This window comes from Eublepharis macularius, chromosome 7, assembly GCF_028583425.1.
Source record: "Eublepharis macularius isolate TG4126 chromosome 7, MPM_Emac_v1.0, whole genome shotgun sequence".
In the NCBI taxonomy this organism is placed as follows: domain Eukaryota; kingdom Metazoa; phylum Chordata; class Lepidosauria; order Squamata; family Eublepharidae; genus Eublepharis; species Eublepharis macularius.
In genome coordinates this window covers 75,015,989-75,042,732 of record NC_072796.1, presented here as the reverse complement: position 1 = coordinate 75,042,732, position 26,744 = coordinate 75,015,989, and the positions used below count along the sequence as shown (strand labels likewise).

General features: G+C 41.2%; 1 protein-coding gene across 1 annotated transcript in view; it reads right to left on the bottom strand.

The window, feature by feature from the left end:
• Positions 1-26,744, bottom strand: part of LAMA3 (laminin subunit alpha 3) — a 172,196-nt gene that overhangs the window by 60,036 nt on the left and 85,416 nt on the right. Inside the window, exons 22-38 of the mRNA XM_054985871.1 lie at positions 25,623-25,723; positions 25,377-25,530; positions 24,259-24,419; positions 20,833-20,941; positions 19,523-19,620; positions 18,832-19,006; positions 17,279-17,405; positions 17,059-17,198; positions 16,741-16,856; positions 15,590-15,801; positions 14,821-15,025; positions 12,051-12,195; positions 10,242-10,382; positions 9,369-9,530; positions 8,533-8,634; positions 6,781-6,864; positions 3,562-3,792 (exon numbers count right to left, since the gene is read on the bottom strand). Of these exons, the coding sequence (XP_054841846.1) occupies positions 3,562-3,792; positions 6,781-6,864; positions 8,533-8,634; positions 9,369-9,530; positions 10,242-10,382; positions 12,051-12,195; positions 14,821-15,025; positions 15,590-15,801; positions 16,741-16,856; positions 17,059-17,198; positions 17,279-17,405; positions 18,832-19,006; positions 19,523-19,620; positions 20,833-20,941; positions 24,259-24,419; positions 25,377-25,530; positions 25,623-25,723 (2,463 nt within the window). The remainder of the gene's footprint in view (positions 1-3,561; positions 3,793-6,780; positions 6,865-8,532; positions 8,635-9,368; positions 9,531-10,241; positions 10,383-12,050; positions 12,196-14,820; positions 15,026-15,589; positions 15,802-16,740; positions 16,857-17,058; positions 17,199-17,278; positions 17,406-18,831; positions 19,007-19,522; positions 19,621-20,832; positions 20,942-24,258; positions 24,420-25,376; positions 25,531-25,622; positions 25,724-26,744) is intronic.

Here is a 26,744-nt window from a genome sequence, read left to right as displayed (position 1 = left end):
TAGATTTGCATTTTGGTTGTTTTGGCCCCAAATACTGCATAACATGCTTTTTGTGCATTTTCCCTTTTTAAAAAAAGGGGCGGGGAGAGGGAAGGAGAAAAAGAGAGTGAAAGAATATACATTACCTGCCCTGGTTTAAAATCCCAATTAATTTGTTGCTGTTGCCCTCGGCCCTGAAGATGAGGAAATGCTATCTGCTGTTGCATAGCATGTCCCAAACAATGCCTCAGGCCTATGCACAAAACTAGCCACCCTACAGTACTTGGCCTTTGCATTCCGGACGTCATTTTGCTTAGCTTTAGGCTACACTGCTCACATGCAATCCTACACAGCCCTTTTCTTATACTACCTCTTACTGTTTGGCTTCCGACTCAGATAAGCGAGTCTGTATGTGATATGCCCCTCCTTTAAACTCTATGCATGAGTCAGGTTGTGCAATGCATTACAGTTCCTGAGGTTAATGAACCATTTTGTAATTCCTGCAAATGAACGCACACCTGGATTAAGGTGTGGCAGGCATCACCTTTTCCCTGCCTAACACAGTCAGACAGTAGTAGACGATTAAAACTGTAAATCACTAGCTGAGTAATTCTGTAGAAACATGCAGGGTGTGGGAGCTACTGATGTGAGTAGTTCTATAACTTCCTTTGGGCTACATGTTTTTATCAGCTCAAGAAAAGAAATCAAAACTGTACAAAAGAGACATAAAAAGTAGTGAACAGGAACAGACCTGGGAAGTTTTTAATTTGTATGTTCTACACAAGCCTTGGCATGGTAACCAACTGGATTCATCATACAACACACTATGAATGTTGTTTTAAAATAACTACTGAAAGCATTTTCAAAATGACATTTGACAAGGAATATTTTATTGCAAGTTGAGAGGAAAGCTGACAGATCTGTATAATAATCCCAAGTATTTTTACATGAAAGAACATATCATAAGGTCCCCCATGACATTCTGATGGGCAAACTGGAAGACTGTGGACTGAACTATAGGACAGTTCGGTGGATAGGGAACTGGTTAGAAGACCGCACTCAAGAGTGGTGGTCAATGGCATTTCATCAGATTGGAGGGAGGTGTCCAGTGGGGTGCCGGAGGGCTCGGTTTTGGGCCCGGTACTTTTCAATATTTTTATCAATGATGTGGATGAAGGAGTGGAAGGGCTGCTCATTAAATTTGCTGATGATACCAAATTGGGAGGAGTAGCAAACACCCCAGAAGATAGAATTAAAATTCAACAAGACCTGAATACTCTGGAGAAGTGGGCAGCTGTGAATAGGATGCAATTCAATAAAGACAAGTGCACAGTATTACATCTGGGCCACAAAAATGGGAAGCACAAATACTGGATGGGGGATACACTTCTGGGCAGTAGTATATGCAAAAGGGATCTTGGGGTAAGAGTGGACTGTAAACTAAATATGAGCAGTCAGTTTGATGCAGTGGCAAAAAAGGCTAATTCAATCTTGGGTTGTATCAAAGGGGCCATAGCGTCAAAAATCGCAGGAGGTCATAGCCCCTCTCTATACTGCCTTGGTCAGGCCACACCTGGAGTATTGTGTGCAGTTCTGGAGGCCTCACTTCAAAAAGGATGTGGCCAAAATGGAGAGGGTGCAGATGAGAGTGACGAGGATGATCAGGGGTCTGGAGACTGAGCCCTACGAGGAAAGGCTGAGGGCCTTGGGAATGTTTAGTTTGGAGAAGAGGAGGTTGAGGGGGGACATGATTGCTCTCTTTAAATATCTGAAAGGCTGTCATTTGGAGGAGGGCAAAGAGCTGTTCCAGTTGGCAGCAGCGGGTAGGACGCAAAGCAATGGGCTTAAATTACATGCACAAAGGTACCAGCCGGATATTAGGAAAAACTTTTTCACGGTCAGAGTAGTTCAAAAGTGGAATCAGCTGCCTAGGGAGGTGGTGAGCTCCCCCTCACTGGCAGTTTTCAAGAAGAGGCTGGATGAAGACTTGTCAGAGATGCTTTAGGCTGATCCTGCACTGGGCAGGGGGTTGGACTAGATGGTCTGTATGGCCCCTTCCAACTCTATGATTCTATATAGGGAATGATACCAAGAGGAAGGGTCCTTTTTCTTTAATGATTGTGTAATAATAATGACAACATTCTATTTATATACCATCCTTGAGGACAACGTAATGCCCACTTAATGCCCACTTAATGTCATTAATATCCCCACAACTACCCTGAGAGGTGGGTGGGGCTGAAAGAGCTCTGAGAAGCTGTGACTGACCCAAGGTCAACCAGCCGGCTTCAAGCAGAGGAGTGGGGAATTTAACCCAGTTCTCCAGATTAGAGTTCTGCCACTCTTAACCACTACACTGAATTGTAAAAGCATACAATTTTTCAATGGATGCATTTTTTTTCACTCCTGTACAAGAACTGTATTTGCCAAAATTCCCTCTAGTACAAAAATATTGTAAGTCCTCTTTTACTGTTGATCACCTTGAAAGTAAGAACCCAACAGAAATAACCAAACTACTCCAAGGAGGATTAAGCCAATTCAACCATGGAGAATTTTACTACTCAACAGGTGTAAATCTTATGGAAGCAGTACAGCCTAAAATGTGCCATGCACATTTTTCAAGTAGCTGCCTGTACGTTTCTATTCAATTCTCAGAGAGAAATGTTTTTCCAGAAGCATCCATGTACAAATGCATGATAAAATTAATGATGAAATGGTCATCTACAACCATCTTTAGGGACGCCAATTGCCTGAAGAAAAAATGAGCGGCTTAATGGCCTTCAATAGAGGCTTAATGTGATATTAGTTGCCTACATGCCACGCAACCCTAACCGTCCTAACGTTCTTATATTATTGGGATAAGATATGAAAGAATTATTGTCAGTTTGTAACTCAGATTCAGTGATTTGCTCATGGTCACTGAAGAAAGCATGAAGCAGAGCCAAGTGTCAAAGACCAATTCCCAAATTAAAAACCTTTGATTACAAACTTATCCTCCCCTCTTCTGTTCATGAACATTTTAGACTAAGACCAATGAGAAATATCACACAAAGACAGTTAGTATATAGATCAAGATTCATAGCCGTGTTAATTTGTCTATAGCAGTGGAAAAGAGCAAGAGTACAATAGCTTCTATGAGACTAACAAAATTAGTGGTAGGGTATGAGCTTTCGTGAGCCACAGCTCACTTCTTCTGAAGAAGTTAGTATATATTCATTCATATGGAGAATGACCTTTAGGAATGCACAGGTGAAAGGGAGGCTGAACTGCATGGCCATAATTTAGGGGGAAGTGAACTTGCATATTAAATGGTTGTAACACAGATGAGGAGGTGGGCTAAATCAGGGACTAAAGAGGCCATTGTGTAAAGAGCCAAGTGCTCTTCTGAGACCAAGGTAGATACATACTAAGGTCCACTATGCAAGATCCATGAAACTGGCCTAAGTTATCATAAATGTACCTCTTCTGCACTATTAAGACAATCAAGGTAAACCATCAGTCTCCCACTGCTATAGCTAATAACAGTTGTTATGAGTAATGCCTCATGAGTTATACAGAGCAGAAACAAAGAAAATCACCCACCTGACATGAATCACCAACATACTGAGGAGGGCAGGAACAGGTCTCTACATTATAGGCAACATTGCCAGTTCCTGTCCTGGTGGCTTCTTCCAGTCCAACCTCACCCAATGTTAACCGCTGAGATTCTGTGAAATACAGCCCTCTGATGTGTAATCCATCTAGTCTAGACAGGATCGTCATCAGCTCTTCTCGAGATACCACTTTATTGGTGTTTGCATGTCTGAAGTTTCCCTGTACATTAAAAATACAATGAAAGTTTGGCTCCAGGATAAATTTAATTCATATTCTGTGCTCTCTCTCTCCCCCCCCCTCTTTCTTTTTTTAGGTATGTTGATTTAAAATGAAACAGTAACTGTACAATATCACTATAGTTACTATAATATAATCCCAGGAGATTCAAGAAAGGGAATGATCAAGTGCTGATAGTAGATAGCAGAGAGTTACTGTAGCACAGAGGTTCAGGTTCAAATCCCTGCTGGACATGAGTCTGTATGACCAGTCATTCTTTTTCAGCATAATTAATGTCACAGGGGTTATGTTATAATGAAATGGAGGAAGGGAGAACTGTGTATGCTACCCTGAGCTTCTTGCAGGGAACATGGAATAAAAATTGAATGAACTAGAAGAACGTCATTCTCTTTTGCAAAAGACCGCTAATATTGAGTGTGTCTAATTATAAGGAACTATTTTTACTCTGGCCAGTCCAATCTATTTTCTTCTTATCAGGCTACAGGTGAAGTGTTATCAGATGGTTCTGAATGAAAAGATAATTTTCATACTCTAATCACCGAAAAAAGAAACAGCTGGTATCTAGCAGTCACTGCCCTGAATACTTTAATTGTAATATGCAAAAGCACCCTATCTAAAAAGATAATATTCCAGTAGAGGATATGTTTGAAAGTACTTTCTTGAAATCTTAATTAACTGCTCCCCGAGGCATTGTCAAATGGAAACTAGTGAGCACTAGAGATAGGCACGAACTGGAAAAAACCAAGCCATGTGGTTCGTCAAATTTCATAAACCACGAACTTTCACGAACCTGCCCCTGGTTCGCGAACCAGTTCGTTTGGTTCGTGAAAATGTCACATCCAGGTCAGAAAACTGTCACTTCCAGGCCAGCAGAAGGCCACTTCCGGGCCAGCAGAAGGTCTGCAGGAAGTACATCCCCTGTTGCCTAAGAAACTGATTGATCAGCACCAGGCTGTCTGCAGTGACAAACCAAAAAAACGAACCAAACGAACCAGCCTTAAGTTCGTGAAGGTTCATCAGAAATGAGATCTGATGAACCGCTGGTTCGTGAATCACGAACCAGCCTGGTTCATCATGAATTTTGGTTCATATTTTGGTTTGTGCCCATCTCTAGTGAGCACAAAAAGGGTTTGGGATTTGAAGAGTAATAATTTATTAAAAAAGATCCCACATCCCTCCACTTTTTATGGCATCAAATGTGTTATAGTACGACTATAACTATCATATATTCTCTGTAGTCTCATTCAGTATGCACAGGAAGCGTCACCCACCTAACACTACTTACTCATGCTGATACTGCAATTTGAGAAGCCTTGTAGACCATGGTTAAGGAGCTAAAAGAAGAATTCCCGCCCCTTGTTGATAGACTTACTCTAGTCCACTTTTAATGCCTATGGGAAACATGATTTCTTTGGAATGGTCCCCAGTCATCAGCAAACACAGGTGAAACTGAAGGCAGACTATGTATGGATTTTTTTTAATAATTCAAGACTGAACATGAAGCAAATAAGAATCCAGAATGACTTTTAACTTTTAAGCTGTCAGAACAAGTAGTTGCCTAATGGTAAACATAGCAAAGAAATTCAGGAAAACACTTCAACACAGCATAACCTGATGCTCATTTTACAGTTTCACTTTTCAGCAGCTTTGTTCTGTGCTCTTCACTGCCCTCTAGCAGTGAGAAATCCAGGGGTAACACTACAAGATTTCTTCTCCTTTGGATGACAGAACTACAGGCTTACAGTGTCTTTATATGATCTATTTATTTACAAGCAAAGCATACTGGAAGCAAGAAAGATTCCTGAAGGAGGAGGCACAATCACTGATTCTTATTAGAACCCACCCCCCTCCCCGCCAAAGCACCTGTACCCAAATACCCTTCACCAGTCAATTGCTATGACAAAGCACAACTCTCTCTGGTCTCATTCAAACTTTAGTTATTTCATTTATAACCTACCTTTCTCCACAATGGGGACCCGAGGTGGCTTACATAATTCTCCTCTCCTCCATTTCATCCTCACAACAACCCTGTGAGGTAGGTTAGGCTGAGAGTGTAAGACTTGCCCAAGGTCATCTCACAACCTTCTAAGGCAGAGTGGAAGTTTGGACTGATTCTTCCAGATCCTAGTCCAACACTCTAAGCACTGGACCATGTAACATTCCCAACTCCACAGAGGTCCTTATTTCTCTTCCCCTCCTGTCACTTGTAACAAGATCGTGAGCTGGGAGAGAGCTGAGTTTGTGCAGAGGGCTGGTGTCATGCAAAGAAATCCCTGCTTTCCTCATGAGATTCTCTCTCTCCCCCTGCCCCCAAAACTTATAAGAGTCTGGAGGTGCCCAGTCAAATAACTGCTACCACCCCCTAATTATTCTCCCCCGCCCCAAGTCCCTTAGTGCTGGGGGAGCACTAGGCGAAGAGAAAAACATAGAGCAAGTGAGCAGTCGGCAGGACAGAGTGCAACAAAACTGCTTGTTTCATTCAGCAACATGAGAAGGTATTCCACCCCACTGATTGAGAAGTGCCATGCCTCAGTGACAGAGCATATGCTTTGCAAGCCAAAGGTCCCAGTTCAGCCAGTGGCATTTCCAGTTAAATGGTCTCAGGTATCCAGTGCCTTTCTCTGTCAGAGAGCTGTTGTCAGCCAGAGTAGACAACATGGCTCTAGATGGACCTGTGGTTCAGTTTGGGCACAGCAGCTTCATGTGCCCATTGAAGAAAAAGTCCCAGCTTGTACAAATTGTACTTCTGCTGTCCTGATTTGACATACACACATAATTACAACAGGTTTTTCATACCAGGTTAATACTTATATTTGCAATGCAATTTCTTTAGATATGGCCCAAAGGAATCAATTGTTTCAAAATGTATTTTGAAGGAAGAACATTTTATATGTTGTTTCCAATGTTGTTCTATAAAATAGGCAGAGAGAAAAATGATATCAAGGGGAAGCAAATTCTCACAGTTCTTACCTCAACTAGTTGAACCGATCCATAATACTGTCTGCCAGGCAAAGGATTGTTAGGATCCACATAGATTATTTTCATTTGCTGTCCCTATAACAAAATATTACCTTTCCAATATATTGTAATTACGTGCAGAATGAGCATGTTAATCAACACTGTGCTAATTTTAGAAATTCTGGAATTAATAAATACATGAACAAAAAGTATTACAGTGCAGTCAACACCGGGATTAACTTTTATGAAACTATGAATTCTTAACTACAATATTTTTACATATTGTGTTATTTTAAAAAAATAAAAATAAAAAATAAAAACAGCACTAAAACTCTGTTGTGCCCACCGCAGATTCCAATTTGTTTGTGATATTCAAATGAGATATAGGACAGCACCTGAGCAGAGATTAGGAGCAGGCTTCATTCTCCACCCCTTCAAACCTTCCTTCACAAGAAACATTGAAGGCCCCAAACAGAAAATTCCATGTTTATTTGACTGCTGAAGTATCTCCTCTATCCCAGAGGCTAAAACCTTCCTTTAGCAGTTTTCTTCTCACAGTTTGCACCACCCCATAGCGAGGAGAGAGGAAAATGTTAAGCTAGGAGTAGGGGAGGGACTGTGCAAGGGCAAGGCCAGCTTTCAGTCCCTCAACTAATAGGACTCTGAAGGTATCATCTGAAAAAGATATGTGGTTGGCTCCAGCCTGACCTTCTGCCGGTAAAAAAGGAAGGTCCCAACTAGAGATGGGCACGGAACAAAACAAAACACGAACCACGTGATTCACAGTTCATAGCATTCCACAGAACATCAAACCACGAACTTCCAACCTTTTCCCACTTCGTGGTTTGCTGTTCTGTGGCATTTCAATCACCCTGCACCGGCTGCTGAAGCTGGTGCAGGGCATTTGAAACACACAGCCCCTTTCTTCTGCTGCCTGGCAGCAGAAGAAAGAAGCTGTCATTTCACAGACCCCACACTGGAACTGGTGGGGGGGGCGTGTCTGTGACATGACAGCTTCTTTTTCCTGGTGCCGGGGCTGTCAGTTTTACAGACCCCGCACTGTTTCACTGCAGGGGTCTGTGAAACTGACAAACTGACAGCCCAGGCAGCAGGAGAAAAAGGCTGTCAGTTTCACAGACCCCTCACGGGTTCCAGCACAGGGTCTGTGAAACTGACAGCCCGTTTCTCCTGATGCCCAAGCTGTCCGTTTCAGACCCTGTACTGAGAGTCTGTAAAACGGACAGCTCGGGTAGCAGGAGAAACGGGCTGTCAGTTTCACAGACCCCCTCGCCGGTTTCAGCCCATCTGCTGAAGCCCCTGCAGGGTCTGTGAAACTGACAGCCCCTTTTTCCTGCACAGGGGCTGTCAGTTTCACAGACCTCTGCGCTGGGTTCAGCCAATGGCCTGAAACTGGTGTGGGGTCTGTGAAACTCCGACCCCGGCCACAGAAAAGCTAGAAAAATTTGTTTGTTCTGTAAACATGCGTTCCCACGGAACGTATGTTTCGGTGCAAACGAACCAGCCATTCCATACGGAATTTTGTTCCATGGTTCGTTTTGTGCCCATCTCTAGTCCCAACCACTCAAAAGGGCTATATTGGGATTGTGGGATCTGCATGTACAAAAGCCATGCAGGACAGAGGTTGTAGTAAGGAAGAGAACTGTGCAAGAAAAAGTTGGCTGAATCAAACCCATAAGATTTGTTGAAATCAGTTTGATGTGGAGAAAGCTGGCTTTTCTGAACTACTTGCAAGATTATTCTTACTATTAGCAGCACATCAGGTCTTTTTTCCAGTAAAGTCATGCCTTCATTAGGTAAACCAAAGGTTTTCACCTGGTAATTCAGGTAGCCACCATATGAAGAAAGCTGAAAAACATGTTTATGAATGGTTACGAATGCAACTGCAGGAACTTTTGATACCATTTCTAGGCATTAAAAACAAAATGATCTCAATGTTGCAAGGACTTTGCAATGACTTCATAATACTAGCAAGGATTTCATAGAGGTGCTGCAATGGAAAGATCAGGGAGCGGAAATATATGCTCAATCATACACCTTCAGAAGGCCTTTCTATAGTCACAAGGGGGTGTTAGCTAAAAGGAAGTTGTTGCATCTTGTGTGCTATTGACCAAGAATAAAAAAATACTTTCCCTTCCTCCCAGCAGCCATTTCTGACTCCAATAGTAATAGCCATGTGGTTTTGTGGGGTACAGTGAGGTAGAAGGGAATAAATCTCTCCCTTTTTCTGCCATGAGAAGAGTTCCATAGAAAGGGCAGTTCCTTTCCATTGCAGCTTCCTGACCCATGAGGCTATTAGTCCATGTGGATCCTGCTACACCAGGAGTAAATTTTTCTGCCCTCAGAAAGGATTCCTAGGGGAAGCAGAAAGAGCCATGACTGACAAGGCCTTTTGCTGATGGATTGCTGGAATCAGCACGAGGTGTGCAGAGAGGTGGTAGAAAATTACGGAAGTGACTCCAATATGCAGAGATAAAGAGAAGCATAACATTAAAGAGTTTGAGGACAGAATGGAATGCGGCACATTGTAAACTGTAAGGGCTCACGTTGATCTTAGGCAATAAAGAACCTTGAGCACATACCTTTTCTCCCAAATATGTTAGTGGTGCCACCCAGTACAAATTCTCCACCGAGGGAGGCAGCTCTTGAACATCAGCAACAACGCTATTGCTGCCTGGATTGAAAGTGATAGGGATATTTGTACCATCCATTTCTTCTAGGTGCCAGTTCCTCATATCAACAAACTAATGGAAGAACAGACTAGCAATTAAAAAGAGAAGCTTCTTTATGAATATATCATTTCCTAGAGAATAAATACATTCAAGTGACTACTAAGTCTGTTGTGGAAACTTTTTTCTTCAGCCATCCTATCTCCTGCTCTTGTGAGCAGGTTATATAACTCTTACCACCACAGATCAGGGTCTCTCTAGATGTGCAAGTCTTTAAAGTGTTCTGCAGCCGTACAGCAGATAAAAAATAAACAGCGATTAAAAAATAAAGGAGAGCCCAAACGGCCTCAGAAGGCCTCTGTGAGGGGAGGAGGGGCTCCTCCCTTCCTCCTCAAGCCTTTTCCTCATGTCAAAATAGCACAGGGAAAGTCCCCCCCCCCGCCTCCGTTTTTACTAATCCACATGTTCAGAGCCATTTGGGCTTTCCTTTATTTTTAACAGCTATTCCTCAAAGCTGCTGTGTAGCTGCAGGGAACTTGAGTTAGGTCTAGGGAACCCAGACCCAGCTCTTTAAAAACCTGCATGTCTAGAGAGACCCTCAGGCTATGTTTTAGGTTTGCTTATAGGGATCAGCACCCAGCATTTCCCACACAAAAACCCAACTGGGTAATTTAGCCTCATGAAGAGAGTTGCCCTAGGCCGTCCTGCAAACGACAACAAATGAAGTTTGCAAACTAGTTAACATTCTCTAACAATGACAAAACCAACAACAGGTGGTAAACTTACCTTAACTGTATGTTTATTTGTACTGTGACAGTTATTGGTGACTCCAAAACAAAAGCAAGTGGTACAACCCTTTGGATTAGCGGAATCCAAATAAAATGACCCAGGACGGCATATGTCACATTGTGTACCTTCAACATTCTCCTGTAAGTCAGTTCAATAAATCATTAAATGTTTCCCTATAAAGATTCTGCAGTCATATACGCATAAAAATAGCGTTAAAACACATACACAATTATATAGAATGTTTTTTACAATCTTCTTTTCTGTTCATAGTTGCACAGCTACAAATGAGTGTCTGCTTTTCAAAGGACAATTTCAGGTCAAGGGCATGTTTACACGGTTTTCTAGGGATGTGCAATGCAGCTTTTGGAACCGGATTTTATAGCTGGATTTATGCCAATTTGGCAAACTCCAACTTTGCCAATTTACATAAAAGAACCCCACATCCGATCCAGGAAGCAGGATCAAGACAGCCAGATTTATTTAGGTTAATCTGGAGCAGGAACTGGGCTATATAAATTCTCCTCTGACCCTACTTTCTGCAGTGTTGTATTTCACCTTATACCCCCTGCTTGTCTTGACTATGAGAAGGAACATTTGCTATGTTGGTCTTGACCACTGGCCTCACAGATCTTGTTGCTAGTCTTTGGCCCTCCTTTCTCCCTGGAGAAATCGGTTTAGCAGGACCCTGCTGGCCCTGACATGCAGATGGGGGCCACTCCTAGAACACATGGGAGATTGCTCCAGAGCCCTTGGGGACAATCTTCCATCTCCTGCTTAATGAGGAATCAGCAGGAGACAGCAAAGTGTGGCTGTCACGTGAGGGCTGTGCTCTGCTGCTTACAGGTACTTCTCACAGAAAACAAATGGAAGATCAATCTTGAGACTTCTGTAACTTTACAAGGTGGAAGTGGTCTAGTGTTTCAGATCATGCTGACCATGCTAATTTGGTTTAGGACTCGATGCCTGGTCAGTCTTGCCCATAAAATCCAGGATATACAGGAAAAAGAGGCCGAACTCTTCTGCATTCTACCAACTGCTCACATAGCAACTTGGAATGGAATGGGTTGGCCTAAAGGTGCTGCAGATCCTCTGGTTGATGCAAAATTAAAATAAAGTTGGCCCTTTAATTATCCTCATCTGATGGTGTTATTGCTCCTTATTTTGCATCTGCCTGCAAAAGCCTGTTTCAACTCATGGATCTCTCTAGATAGATCAGTTTGTAAAAGTAAAGTCCAGTTCTTTTGAAGCCAGTGAAAGTTGATTTGCTTTAATAGGAGGTACATTGTGCCCTGAAACAAGGGAAGACTGGAAAGATACAAGCTCAAAAAACAACAGTGTTAACATACACTCTCTTCCAATCCTCGACTCCTCCTTGTGAAACTGATAACTGTTAATTACATTTTACAATTGCCTCTGATTTTCATATTAAGATAATCCTAGTAAGGAAGAACTAACTACTGCTTGGATTCCACCTAGAATTTCTGCAGAGGGAAGGGCTTCTGTTTGCAGAACGTAACCCCCCCCTCCACATCCTGCTGCAATCCAGAATGCCCCCCTGAAATACTCCTCCTGGGAGAATGGCAATCCAGAAGAATGGCATGTGGGGAAGGGCAGCTGCAACAGAAGGGGGAAACAGCAAAAATCGCTGCTCCCTTGTGCTAGCGGAACTTTTTAAGTGGAAACCTAGCCATTAGTTCAAATTAATATATTTTATTATTCCTTAACAAAATGAGTAAATGTTGATTATTAAATGACTACTGTGCTAATATGGATAATTACAGTAATGTGAATGCAAAAGCACCTGACCTTACAGAGGCAAACTCCTGTCTGTGGATTACAAACATCAGATTCTGTTCCATCTCTGTTACATTTGCAGGGTTTACAGTCAGGAAAACCATATGAACCAGGAGCACATCGATCACACTGTCGACCGGTTATTCCTGATCGGCATCTTCAGCAGCCAAAAAGAGCATAAAAATGAATTTTGGGGGGGAAAGTTTGCTGTTAGGGGATAAAGCCTGGTAATGGTAGAGATTTTATAATAACATGAAAATTCTAAAGAAATGTGATGATTAAAAGGGCTTTAAGAGCAAATTAACCCCATCATAAGAAAGAGTTTTGAATGGAGTCAAGGAACAAAATATGGTTGACTTAACCTCTGGCTTTATACAGCTCTTGCACTTTGAACAGTGTCACAGAATGACGAACATACTGTTAACAGGAGAATAAATGTTCAGAATGTTTTTCTCTATCCTGCGAGTCCTCCACAGATTTCAGAGCAGTAAACATCATTCTTCCATTCTCTGTTTCATTCCCTGGGAACTGCTAAACCAAGAGAGTGACTGGCCCAAGGTCAGCCAGTGAGTGGCTGAGAAGGACCTTGGGCCTGGGTCTCCCCAGTCCTAATCCAGCATACTCCTTGATGTATTGTTAAATGGCCCAAAGTAAGGCTGCAGTTGATGTCAGAGGCTGCAGCCCCTAAGTGGGGAACAGAAGGGTGTCTCTGGGTGAAGATGGAAGAATGGTGGCTGTTGAGTTGGCGTCATGCAGACGCTGGCTTCTGACTGACTTCTATCATTTCCCATAGTGGGAACTGAACTCCAGCCAGCAGCCACATGCTTCGGCAATGCTGACCTAGCAGTTGCCCTACTTTTGCCACCATCTTGTGATATCTACTCGTAAGAAGCTAGGTCTTCTCCTTCGCAGTTACTGCTCAGCAGAAAGGGTCTCTTGTTTCCCAATGAACAACTTCTTTTCCTGCTGCAGCGCCATGCAATGGATTAGTGATCGGGCAAAAAAGTTCTTTCTTTTTCTTCGGTAACTGAACTTTTTTGTCCTTTTCACCACCTAATTACTAGTTCATTCCTCTAGTAACCCAAATTGGCTTATGGAGCAAAATATTTGAGGGGTAGGGTTTGACCATATTCTTGGTCTAAAAGAAAGCTGACATGCCCATTGGTTTAACCAATTGATTTGAACTGAATTGTAGTTCCTCATAAGTATGCTACTTTTCACTCCACTAATAAGTTTAATTTGTCCAGAAAAACACTGAGCACAATGCTGGTAAGTAAGCTATTGTTTTCATTATGACTGTGAAATTGAAATTTATGGAATGTTCCCAAGTCCAAAGTCCTAATCCAGTGTGCAAATTTGCTTTATTATAAAAGTTTTCCGTAATGCCCTTAAAGTCTGTGCACAGTGCATCTCAACATGTGCAGAGGCCTTATCTTGCATGTCTTATCAATTGTAATATACTTTGATAAAGACTAGTAAAGTTGTGCTAAAGAGACCCACAGGCTAATTTATAGCTCACGTATGAAAAATTCATCGGTATAAACCTATGGTCCATTTGCCTGCTAATATCAGTAGTCTAACATTCAAAAAGATAACATTGTTAGAACTTTCCAGTTGTAGACTCCAAATGGATTGGTGGATTTTGAAAATGGCATAGAATAGAAAAATTCCCTGCCCCCTATGACTTTTGTCCATGCAAGTCCCATGATCCCCAGCAGAGCATTTTTGGGTAGTCAAAGAAAGACCCCTCATTCCTTTTTCAGGAGCTGAAAATATGGCACCGTAGCACAAAAACTTATAACACATATTGTTACTGGAGCTTTCTAGTTCCCTCAGGCTATATTCAGCTTAACAATCATCTTAAACACATTGGTTGTTGTGGGTTTTCCGGGCTGTATTGCCGTGGTCTTGGCATTGTAGTTCCTGACGTTTCGCCAGCAGCTGTGGCTGGCATCTTCAGAGGTGTAGCACCAAAAGACAGAGATCTCTCAGTGTCACAGTGTGGAAAAGATGTTGGCAGGTCATTTGTATCTACTCAGGAGGGGTGGGGTTGAGCTGAGTCATCCTGTAAGAGTTTCCCAGGGTGTGGAATGCTAATGGCGGGAGGCTTCACTGTATCCTGAGAAGGTTCTTTTGCATATGGATTGGTGCTTGATGTGCTAATCTTCTCTGCAGGGCTATTGTTGGGTATAGAGTGTTTTGTTAGCCTGGTGTTTTTCAGAACTGGAAAAACACCAGGCTAACAAAACACTCTATACCTGACAATAGCCCTGCAGAGAAGATTAGCACATCAAGCACCAATCCATATGCAAAAGAACCTCCTCAGGATACAGTGAAGCCTCCGGCCATTAGCATTCCACACCCTGGGAAACTCTTACAGGATGACTCAGCTCAACCCCACCCCTCCTGAGTAGATATAAATGACCTGCCAACATCTTTTCCACACTGTGACACTGAGAGATCTCTGTCTTTTGGTGCTACACCTCTGAAGATGCCAGCCACAGCTGCTGGCGAAACGTCAGGAACTACAATGCCAAGACCACGGCAATACAGCCCGGAAAACCCACAACAACCATCGTTCTCCAGCCGTGAAAGCCTTCGACAATACATCTTAAACATACATTTAGCTTGTTCTGAATGCTTTGCTTTCCACAAGTTAATCAACAATGCATCAGTTCATATCCAGATAAAAATGAGCACCTCCTTGTCCTGCAATATTTTTCAAAGTACAAATGCTAATAAGTATAATCACTGAAAATATAACACAATAATACAAACTTACTTGCACTGCCCATTAATTTTATCACACTCTGGATATGCAGCATTAACAATTCCTTTGGCTGAGCAGTTGCACACCTCACAGCCAGCGAATGGGTGATAGCTGAAGTGCTGCTTCACACATACTTCACATCTGGGCTTAACAGTTTGAGGGGGACAGATACATTTCCCAGTTACATCATCACAAAGGCGCCGCCCACAACTGCATGCTAGGATTGGGGGGAACCATTTTAAACATGAGTTTGTACACAAATTAATGTTGACTTTATTCAAAGAGAAATAAAGGAAATCGAACTGCAGTTTACTTTGCCTCATACCAACGTTATTCTGACTCATTACAGAACATTATAAAAGTGAACATTCCCCTCCCCAATTCAGCTTGAGACTTTCAACCTAAGTTAGAAGAAATAACAATGAGAGGTCAGGGTATTCTTGACTAGAGCTTGTAGATACAAAACAGTGTGTACATTCAAGTGGCAAAACTGGGTTTGTTGCTATAGTTTGGAGATGTATACTTACTCTGTTCTTGCAAACAAATATTTGTTCAGAAACCCACAAAAAGAAATTCTACATTGATTAATTATAAATGTAATAGGTGCATTCATGTTGACTGTGGCTATTTAAAAAATGTATATGGAGGAGTTGTGATAACAGTGTTGGAGAAAATTCTTAAATCTAAAGACTAAAATTAAGTAAAGATGAAATATTCAGCTCTTTAAGAAAAAGTAATATAACAGATGCAACCACTATATACCAGGAATTAGTAGACTTACATTTGCAAAATGGAAATCCATAATAGCCCGTTCGGCACTTGCTACATCGCCGACCAATGATGTTGGGCTTGCAGCTGCACTGTCCCCCGACAGGGTTGCAAGTAGGGCTTGTGGCTCCATTTCTGTGACAATTGCAAGGCAAAGCTCCATTGTTGTAGGCAGCCACAAGTGACCTTGCAGAATTTCTACAGAATTCTGAGGAAGTTATCGGGCTGTTAAAAGAAAGAAATATAGACAGTGCCTGACTTCTGGTATTTAACAACTGACCAAGTGATGTTCTGCATGGAATTTAGAGTTTAAGTGCTGTTATGTCCACTGATATTGAATACTGATTGTTCAATAAAATCCATGGTTTATAAAAAAGATATTAAATTATTTTTCCTATAATAGCCTTTATACTTATTTAAATTTTAAGCTGTCAGTTCTAAACACAAGAATAAAAAAATCACTAAAAAACAATAACAGCAGCAGCAACATTAAAACAATAAAATCAGCAGCTGTAGATTTAAATGACACAAGAAAAAAGGAAGAGGATATAAATTAACATACCACAATAAAAGCACATACTATTCAGACACAGTAGCAGTCACACACGGACATAAACTAATCATGAACAGCTTCAAAGACTTTTTAAAAGTATCTTTTCTCTAGCACTTAAACAAAGAAGATGCCAGGAGTCTAGTGGCAAAGAAGGAGTTCCACATATGAAGGTGGCACTACACAGGTTTGAGGTTACCTACCTTCAGTCAATGCATACATTTCTGGTAGTGTACCTCTTTTTGTTTTGGTCTGATCATAATTAATAATTCATTCACTTATTCACCATCAGGCGTAAATGGGGGTACACACAATAGGAACAGATCTTAATAACAAGTCCACATAATATGGGAAAAGACAGTCATTGAGATACCCAAGTTCTGCATTGTTTAGAGCTCTGAAGGTAAGAAACAGCACTCCGAATTGTGCTCAGAAACTAAAAGACAGGTGGGTGCAACTCCATCAAGATTGGCATGGTATGCTGATGCAGAGGTATAAGTCAGCATTTTTTTTAATAATGAATATGGAATGTTAACATACATGCACAAGGTGCTATTCATCACCAGAAGGCAATCAAGCATCATATATACAGTCACTGTTTCAGAATGACTTACTCAATGTGATAACTGTTTCCACCACAGTGACGGATGAAATCAAAAGACTTCTCAACAGCGTCTTTGTGAAGAAGTCTGTAACTGTAACTTTCTGCTGGAATAACCAGAATGCGTTCCTTAAAGAAATGAGAAAATGAAACTGCCTGTTAGGGGAAATTCACATCAGTCAGCATGCATCTCTGCTCCCAAGGAATTCCCATTCATTCCAATGGGCAATGTTTGTAAATACACTTGTTTGGGACTTAGAAAAATAAGGTGCTTAAGAAAAAAGGAATGCACTTGAATCTAGAGATCAGTTTTATATATAGGGAAACATACCAAAGTTAATATTTTTCCAGTGGGAATTTTCAAAGTTACTGAGAAATCATATTGAGGGATATCAAGTTCAATTTGATTTTCTGCCATCACCAGATCCCGGCATCCAACAATACGTGGACAAAATGAAGCATTAAAGGAGCCTACAACAAATAAGGAAAAATTGAAATCTAATCTGTAGCAGATGTGTTAAACTCTTAATCACTGTAAAAATCTAGCTCACCTGACCAGATGCGTCCTGCATTCACAATAACAGGCACAGGAAATGTTGAGGTCTCTGGCTGGTAAAAATGTATGATGAATACATATCTGCCCAAATGTGTCACTTTGCCACTCAGGGTAACTTGGTTCTGCCAACATAAATTATTTTGACTCAGTTTAATCAGTTCACGTTTATTAGACTTTGTCTTAATGTCATTGCAATGAAAGGAAGGCTGTGTCCAAGCTCCATCTGCACCCACTTCCCCCCCTCAATTAATCACTAAATTGAAAGTACAGGAAGATATCCCATTAAAAGGAATATAAAGCTCAACAGGATTTTACAGAATAACCCATTAAAATTTCTTGTTTGAACAATGTTGCCGATTTGAATTCTGCTAATACCCTGCCATGTAGACCTAGCAGGCTCAGTCCCTAGTGCTGCTTCTGGTGATGTTGGAAACGATGAATCCAAAACAACTGTCCTTAGATAAGCAGCCAGCAGCTTTAAGTCATATGCTATGAAAGGGGGAAAAGGAGGCATGAATGATGAGTTTTGTTCCCCTTTAGACTGCTCCATGAGTTCCAGAAGCAAGAAGAACTTGTTGTCTGCTTTGGATGTTATAGAGGATAAACAAGATCAGTAAACATGAATCTTGCTTTCTCCATAAGATACAATGTTGGACTTGGAACCCATCAGAAAGAGAGAATGAATGTGTGGGAGCCATCACAGCAAGTGAGTGAATAATTCAAACCAAAATATAAACTGAAAGTGAATAATAATTAACTTTGCAAGCACTTAGCTACCAAATCTTATAACATAATTCTCGTAGCGCGTTTCAGACGACACACATTTATCCTGGTGCACCTACGCGGGCGCACCAGGATTAAAAAGGGTGCCATGGAACACCGCCTCCAGAGGGTGCCGCTGGCGGCAAAGAGCCAGGCGAGTTTGCCTGGTCCTCTGTCACAGGGCTTCGTAGCCCAGCTGGAGGAGGAGGAGGGCAGTGCAGAAGGGCAGTGCGCCTGCAAGCCCTGGTGGAGCCAGAGCAGGGGCGAAGCCCCTCCCAGACCCCCTTGCCCCCCTACTTGCCATCCCTCCCCAGACCCCTCCTGCCTCTCAGCTCTCCCCAGATCGCCCTTACCCCCTACCTGCCATCCCTCCTCCTGCCTCTCAACCTCTCCCCAGACCCCCTTGCCCCCTACCTGCCATCCTTCCCCAGACCCTTCCTGCCTCTCACCTCTCCCCAGACCTCCCTTGTCCCCTACCTGCCATCCCTCCCCTGATCCCTCCTGCCTGTTAGCCCTTCTCAGACCCCCCTCCGCCTGCCAGCCAGCCCTTCCCAGACCCCCCTGCCTGCCTGCCAGCCCTTCCCACCCACCCCCACCAGCCCTCCCCAGCCCCAGCTTTCTAGAGCCCGTTGTATTTATTTGCACAACAGGCTTTGTTTCTAGTTGAGCCATAACTTTGCAAAAACTGAGCTGCTACATCAAGCCACAGCTCTTTGTAAGGTCAGCTCACAACTTGTGATGTTTAGGTTGCATTGTGACATATATTTCATTCAAAATATAAACTACCTGTGAAGATGTCAAAGTTACTCCCTTGGCTAGGTGAGAAGACAGTAAAGGAGAACTCGTTGAATCCTGAGGATTCAGGATATTGCTTTCCACTTTTATAATCTTCCCATCCCTCTGAGCATCCAAAACCAAGGCATCAGGAGGAGTTTCATCTTGTGAGGGGATGCATGAGACACTAAAAGGGGAAAGAATAACTTAGATAACTTACGTAGAGATTGCAAAGTAAAACTAAATAAATGCCAGCCATTTTATACTATTCAGTTAACAGGTCTGTAATGGTTTTCTGTTTTCTGAATCTGCCATTAAGAGAATAGCCAAACCTTAAAAAACTAACATGACATCGTAACAAAAGCTTTGATGGGCTTGAGACGAGCAAACTGTTACATCCTTGAATCCTAACAAAATGCACAAGTAAATATTACCAACATTTGAAATGAAGTTTAGATTCCCACCCAGGTAAAACATCTGTAAGAATTTTGAGGGATGTTAGAAGAATTTCACTGGGATCATACAACTTTTTCAGGGGCACCGCTAAGTGAAACCTAGCATGCCTCTAGAGAGAAAAAGGGCAGCTGAGATCTATTGCCCTTATTCCAGAGTAGGCAGGACTGCCACATGATGAGTGATGCTATTGTTGCAGTGTACAGACTTCTAGTGTTGGAACTTTAAAAGCTTCTTAAAATAAGAGTACCTTGAATCAGGTGTAGGGCCATAAGCAGCAATGCAATGCACTTTAGGTTCCACGTACTCTAGGGAAAAAACTTCCACTGGAATAATGCAAATTTTGTGCTAGGAAACAAAAGGCAACATGCATGTTTTACTTATTTTTACCAACCAACTGCCAAGTTAGAAATACAGAGGCAATAGTATGTGCAAACAGCATACTGTTTGTTAATAAAAGCCTTAATGGTAGAGATGTAGTTTGGCAAAACACAGTGCAGTTTGTGGATTCCTGTGAATGAAGAGCCAGCAGGCTTAAAAGCAGGTCAGGAAACAGCAAGGCAGGGGACTAAATGTCATTCTCTATGACCTCAGTGCTTTCTGCAGCCTTCTTCCCTCATTAGGAAGATTTGTGGGAAGTCAGCAAATGGTGCAGCTGGTGCGGCTGGGCAGAGAGCTGCTACTATACCATTATGGGGATTAAAAGTGTCTTCTGCTGACAGCTATCCATTGTCTTGCCTTGGACAACTTGTTTGTTTTTTCCAAGTACAGAAGAAAAGGAAGACTGGCTTTAAGAAGCACTGTGTCTGGCTTTATTCAGGCAGAGAAAGACTATTCATTCAAACTCCATGTATATGAGGCATTTGGTATATATGTGCAGCCTTTTAGTATCACCATTGATATTTGTGTTGATTCATTATTATTTTAAGCTACTTTCAGAGCCAATTTGTTGACTGAAAAGTAGGATCAAAGTACAACAAAAGTAAAGGTAGAATGTGAACTCTACAGAGAAATTGGTTTGCTAAATATCTCAACCTCCTCCCACCCAACAAAATCAAGTTTCCAGACATAATGGAATATTTGCAGAAGTGTAGGTCGTATATGCTTCAATGCAGCAATCTTGCATGCTGAGCAAGGGTTTAAGGTCCCCTGAGATCAGCAGCTCAAGTGCATGTAACTGCAAGGAGGACTGCTGAGCAAAGGCTGAGAAATCAGAAGCCATCTTTGGACCATGGCTGTTCTGTCTCCTTTCGTGCTCCAAACTGACACCTCAGTCAGAGAAATTATATGCAATCATGCAAACATATAGGCAAAGACTGAAACTCTTGACATAGTGGAACCATTCATGAATCCTGAGAAAAGTCACTTCACTCTAAGAGCTTGTGCCTCTTACTATGACAAAGCACAGCCATGCAGGGGTTAAAAAAAGTCTTTATGAGAATTTTATATTCTTGAGATTCTCCTTTAATTATGGCAATTTACACGTACCTATCGAAATCATACACATATTACGGGAAAAACGAATGAGAAGAATCTCCTTGACATAGATTACAAACTTACCAGTAAGAAATCTATTGATGATGCATGGAGATGTAACTTTGCATCCGCCAAAAGATCATACACTGCCACTCGATTCATGGTATCAACCACTACACTGCGACACAAGAAGCTGAAGCAGACAGTGGATTTTAAAAATAGTTAGCACGGACTGCTAGTCTTTCCATACAACCCATACTGGAAGTCTTTCTGCCAAACAAGGTATCTGTCTCCCCCCATCCCTTGACACACACACAGAAAGCAAAAGAGCGTTTATCAAGATTTTATCATATCTAGATGTTCAAGTAGAGAAAACCTACATCAAAAGATCTGGTAAAACTGTGGACTCAGATAGAGCAAGATTTGATTAAATGGAATAGATTGAATTTGTCATGGTTGGGAAGAATTGCAGTAGTTAAGATGAATGTGCTGCCAAGAGTGATGTTTCTGTTACAAACAATACCAATCATCCGGGACTCTAAGCAGTTTGAAAAATGGCAGAGGAAAATATCGGACTTTGTTTGGGCAGGCAAGAAGCCTCGAGTGAAAATGAAAGTATTACAAGACGCAAAAGAGAGAGGGGGAATGCAACTGCCCAATCTAAGACTCTACTACGATGCAATCTGTTTGGTGTGGCTGAAAGACTGGATGACGCTCAAAAACCGCAAACTACTGGCCTTAGAAGGATATAAAAAAATATTTGGATGGCATGCATATCTGTGGTATGACAAAGTAAAAGCAGACTCTATGTTTCTACACCATTACATTCGGAGAAGCCTCTTCACAATTTGGAAGAAGTATAGAGATTACCTACAGGAAGGAATTCCCTCCTGGGTGGTTCCTTATGAAGTAATAGACCCGAGAACTGTCGATAATGAACAACAGTGTTTAACATATAAGGAGATAACACGAATAGAATTTTCCAAACTAAGAATAAAGACGCAAGACGAGTTGTCTCCAAGCTATGATTGGTTTCAATATAGACAGATTAGAGATCTCTATAACTCGGACTGTGTGAAAGGAGGGGTAAGAATGGAGAATTCGGAATTAGAGGAGGTAATTTTACAAGAGAATAAAAAGGAAATCTCTAAGACTTATAAAGTGTTGCTAAAATGGTACACAGAAGATGAGACAGTTAAAGTGCAAATGGTGAAGTGGGCTATGAACTTTAATAAAGAAATAACAATGGAGGCGTGGGAATACTTGTGGAAGAATACATTGAAGATCACGACATGCACTAACATTAAAGAGAACGTTTATAAAATGATTTATCGTTGGTATTTGACACCAAAGAAAATTGCGTTAGGGAATTTGAACATGTCTAATAAATGCTGGAAATGTAAAAAGCATGAAGGATCGTTGTACCACGTGGTGGACTTGTGAGGTAGCTAGGCAGTACTGGGGGGAAATAATAAGAGTGATAAGTGAGATTTTACAATTTCAAGTTAATAAGAACCCAGAACTCCTGCTACTGAACTTGGGAATGGAGGATATTCCGGCACAATACAGGACATTGTTATTTTACATGACAGCAGCGGCTAGACTGTTGTAAGCGCAAAAGTGGAAAGTACAAGAAGTGCCAACTATCGAGGACTGGATTTACAAATTGCTGTACATGGCGGAAATGGACAAAATGACAAGGAAACTGAGAGACCTTGATCCAGGACAGTTCAACATGGATTGGGAAAAGTTGAAGCAATATTTGGTGAAAAAATGGGAGGTGGGAGGAGAACTGTGGCAGTTTGAAAATTACTGAAATACAACAAAAGAAGAGGGAAGTGACTTTACCGAGGGGAGGAGAGTTAAATGAGAAATTCTAAGCAAATATTTTATTTGACTACTATACATAGTACTAAGTAATAGAGGTGTTACTATAAGAATTATAAGGATAGAAATTAACTAATTTTATTTCTGGCAGATAATTGTATAATGGAGAAATTATATAATTAAGATAGAATGAATATAAGATAGTAAAGAGCAACATATAGAGTATGAGTTAAATTGATTGACTTACAGTGAATGTATACAATGCTCATAGAAGTACTTAAAGTTATGCAGAATAAGGGACAAATTGTTTGCCCCATATTGACGAGACAAGAAATAAGATAGAATATGGAGTACAAAAGTAGACAAATGACTGTTATTATTAAAGAATATATGCCAGGAATGTAACATTTAGTCGATAAGTTAAGTGGGAAAGGGAATAGAGATAGCACTGGGTTATAATAGAAGCTTAGAAGAGAGTGAAAGTATATGTTTAATAGAATAAAATAAGTTTGAAATGAGTAGGGGGAAAAACGGATAAGGGGTTGGAAAACTGTTGGAAGTCAACAAAAGGGGGGGGAAGGGAGGGGGTTAGAACTGGAATATTTAAAGGAAATTGATTGTAATAGATATTATAGAGATTTCTAATCCAATAAAAAAATTAAAAAAAATAGATCTGGTAAAACTAATACAATAAAAAGTTTGAAATGTATTACTGCCATTAAAGTGTTAAAGGATTAAGTACAGCAGAAGCTGGGAGATACTCCCCCCCCTCCTTGTTCCTGCTTTGGAGGGGAGGGTTCACATTTTATCATTTTAAAAGGGCACATGTATTGTTTTCACAGTGTTTTTCCAGTATTTACTAAAACAGCTTCCCAACATGATAATACTCCTGACATTTCATGAAAACAATAATCATATCCTTCCTGACTTACCAATAAGGAATTAGAACAGTAATTTTTGAAGTGCACACCCCTAAACTGAAGCCTACAAATGAAAACATTCAATTTGATTCAGATTGAGAAAGCAAAAACATGCTATACATATATTACGGCTATGTCCTGCTTTAAAGTCTTTCAAGGGAAGGTAAATTTTGATATAGCTGGGATATCAATGCCATTAGATCATAACAGTATCCACACCCTCCATACAGATTCAAATAGCAGATGTAGTCTGAGAAAAGAAAACCTATTCTACCAACTTGACACCAAGGGCAGAGGGTAGAGGAAAAATGCAACTATATACCAGGTGCTTCAGAACCAGAGAGCACCTCAAGCTTAAATGACAGAAAAGCAAGAGAACCATGAATACAAGAAGGCATTCTGAAGAACAACCAGCTTATTAATAATAAAAAAGCAATTTAGCAAAGAACAAAATGGAAACAGAAGAACAAGGACATGGAACAAAACTAAACAAGAAGCAGCATTTAATAATATAGACAAGATTGGATCCCAAAAGAACATTTCTGCTGAAGGAACAACGTCCATCCACAAAGCACGAGTTTTTCACCTCCCCACCAAAATGTTGTTCTTGCGGGAGTCCCCTGCCCCTCAGGAACAACACTGGGGAGCATTTTGGATTGCAGAGTGAGGGGAGAGATGAGAAAGTGGCACTGCATGGACTAAAATCCTTCCATACATGAAAATGCACCACTGGATCCAAACTATTCATTTTAGATTTTGTTACCTATATTTGCAGCTGTATATATACACCTTTGCCTCCATCACTTCCTCAGGGCTGTTAATTTTTACATCAGCAACATACACTTGATCATGTTCATTAAGATACTCAAGGACCACCACATAGCGGCTGACTTGGAGAACATTCAGTCTTATGTTCAAATCCACCTAAACAAGATCCAAACCACATTTAACGATTAACTAACTATTCATTACAAGTACGCATGAATTTGCCTTCTTTGAGCACTTTTCAGATGCATTAAGACCACCCTAAGCCCTGACCTGGATGGCCCAGGCTAGCTCAATCTTGTCAGGCCTCAAAAGCTAAGCAGGGTTGGCACTAGAAGCAGGGTATAGGAGACCACCAAGAAAATCCAGGGTTGCTATGGAGAGGCAGGCAATGGCAAACCAACTCTGTACCTCTCTTGCCTTGAAAACCCTATGCTATGGAGAGGCAGGCATAGGGTTGCTATGGAGAGGCAGGCAATGGCAAACCAACTCTGTACCTCTCTTGCCTTGAAAACCCTATGCTATGGAGAGGCAGGCATAGGGTTGCTATGGAGAGGCAGGCAATGGCAAACCAACTCTGTACCTCTCTTGCCTTGAAAACCCTATGCTATGGAGAGGCAGGCATAGGGTTGCTATGGAGAGGCAGGCAATGGCAAACCAACTCTGTACCTCTCTTGCCTTGAAAACCCTATGCTATGGAGAGGCAGGCATAGGGTTGCTATGGAGAGGCAGGCAATGGCAAACCAACTCTGTACCTCTCTTGCCTTGAAAACCCTATGCTATGGAGAGGCAGGCATAGGGTTGCTATGGAGAGGCAGGCAATGGCAAACCAACTCTGTACCTCTCTTGCCTTGAAAACCCTATGCTATGGAGAGGCAGGCATAGGGTTGCTATGGAGAGGCAGGCAATGGCAAACCAACTCTGTACCTCTCTTGCCTTGAAAACCCTATGGGGTTGCCATAAGTCAACTGTGACTTGGTAACACCTTACACAAACACAAGCAGGAGTATGTCTGCTTGAAGGCTGGGTACATCACCAACAAGCGATACCATAGGGATGTATATATTATTTTATTCATCCAACAATACATTTAAATGTAAACGGGTTATATCTCACCTCTCGACCACTGATATGTGACATCACTGGATGCTGGGATGCTGGCTGTTGGAAAGCTATTTTCCTGTATTCTCCTCCGTGTAAGAAATATGTTACTTCTGAACCAAGCGTGCAAGAAAATCTGTCCAGTGGCAAATGTCTGTATTCTCGACAACTTTAAAAGAAGAGGGAAGAGACAGTGATGTGTTTACTTTGCTCAAGTATTAAATTTAGAAATAAATTTCCCCATTAATATGATATACTGACCTATCTGTTGTACCATGTCTTGAATATGTGCAAGGCTCTGTAACTGGCAATTTTAAGATGGATGCTTCATAGTAATCACTAGGTAACAGAACCAGATAATCCTAAGAATACAGACGAACAAGACCCACATAAGAATATTGACTGAACTCATATTATTTATTTATTTATTTATTTATTTATTTCTCACTGAGATCAACGGCAGATTACACTATGAAAATGCAATATAATCAACAGCTAGGACATTCACTGAGCAAAATACAATAATGAGCAATAGTTGGGACATTCAGTGAAAGAGATGCAATAGGGTATAGTAGCAGAAAATATGAAAAAATGAGCATAAAGCCAAACACAGAGGTGAAATCTTTCTGAAACAAAGCATAACTAATTTTCACAACATGTTTAGCAACATGGAAGCTCCCCTAGAAGGTACATGTCTACATCAGCGATACAGCAGATTGTACCAACAGTACAATCCCTGTCCCTACTAAAGCATCTCTCTGAGTTATTCCTTATAATTTCAGTAGAAAGCACTCCTGAAACAGTCAAGACACCGCTCCAGCAAAGTTACATACCGTATATGATTCCACTGATGATTATGGTACTTAATATACCCTCTTTAAAATAACTCATTCAATAAAAGGCCCAATTCACAGATTTCATTTTCTGAAGATCTCAGATACATTATGGTTAACAGTGCTGCTGGACTGAGACATGCACCATGTTTGCTGTGAGGATGCACAGAGCTTGCTCAATCAGATATGCCACATTCCCTAGTTACATTCAGCTCTAAGTAGGTTAGCACTTCTTAGTGGATGGATTTATTCTAAGCTCCCTGCCAACACACACTACACAAGTAGGCTTTACAGTGCCCCTCTCCCCAATCCACAGGCATACATACATACTGGAATATTTTTCACCAAAAGAAAGAAAGGTAAAATGACAAAGAGGACAAAAGGAATAAAACAATGGCAGCATACATCTATATTTTCTATTTCTTTTATCTTTTTCTCTTCTGCGTATTTTTAAAAAAACAGTTTAGTTCTATAATAAATCCCATATGTCCAACTGCACAAAAACTTGGTTCTCACTGCAGGTTGTTTCCCTAATGCACACAATGTATTC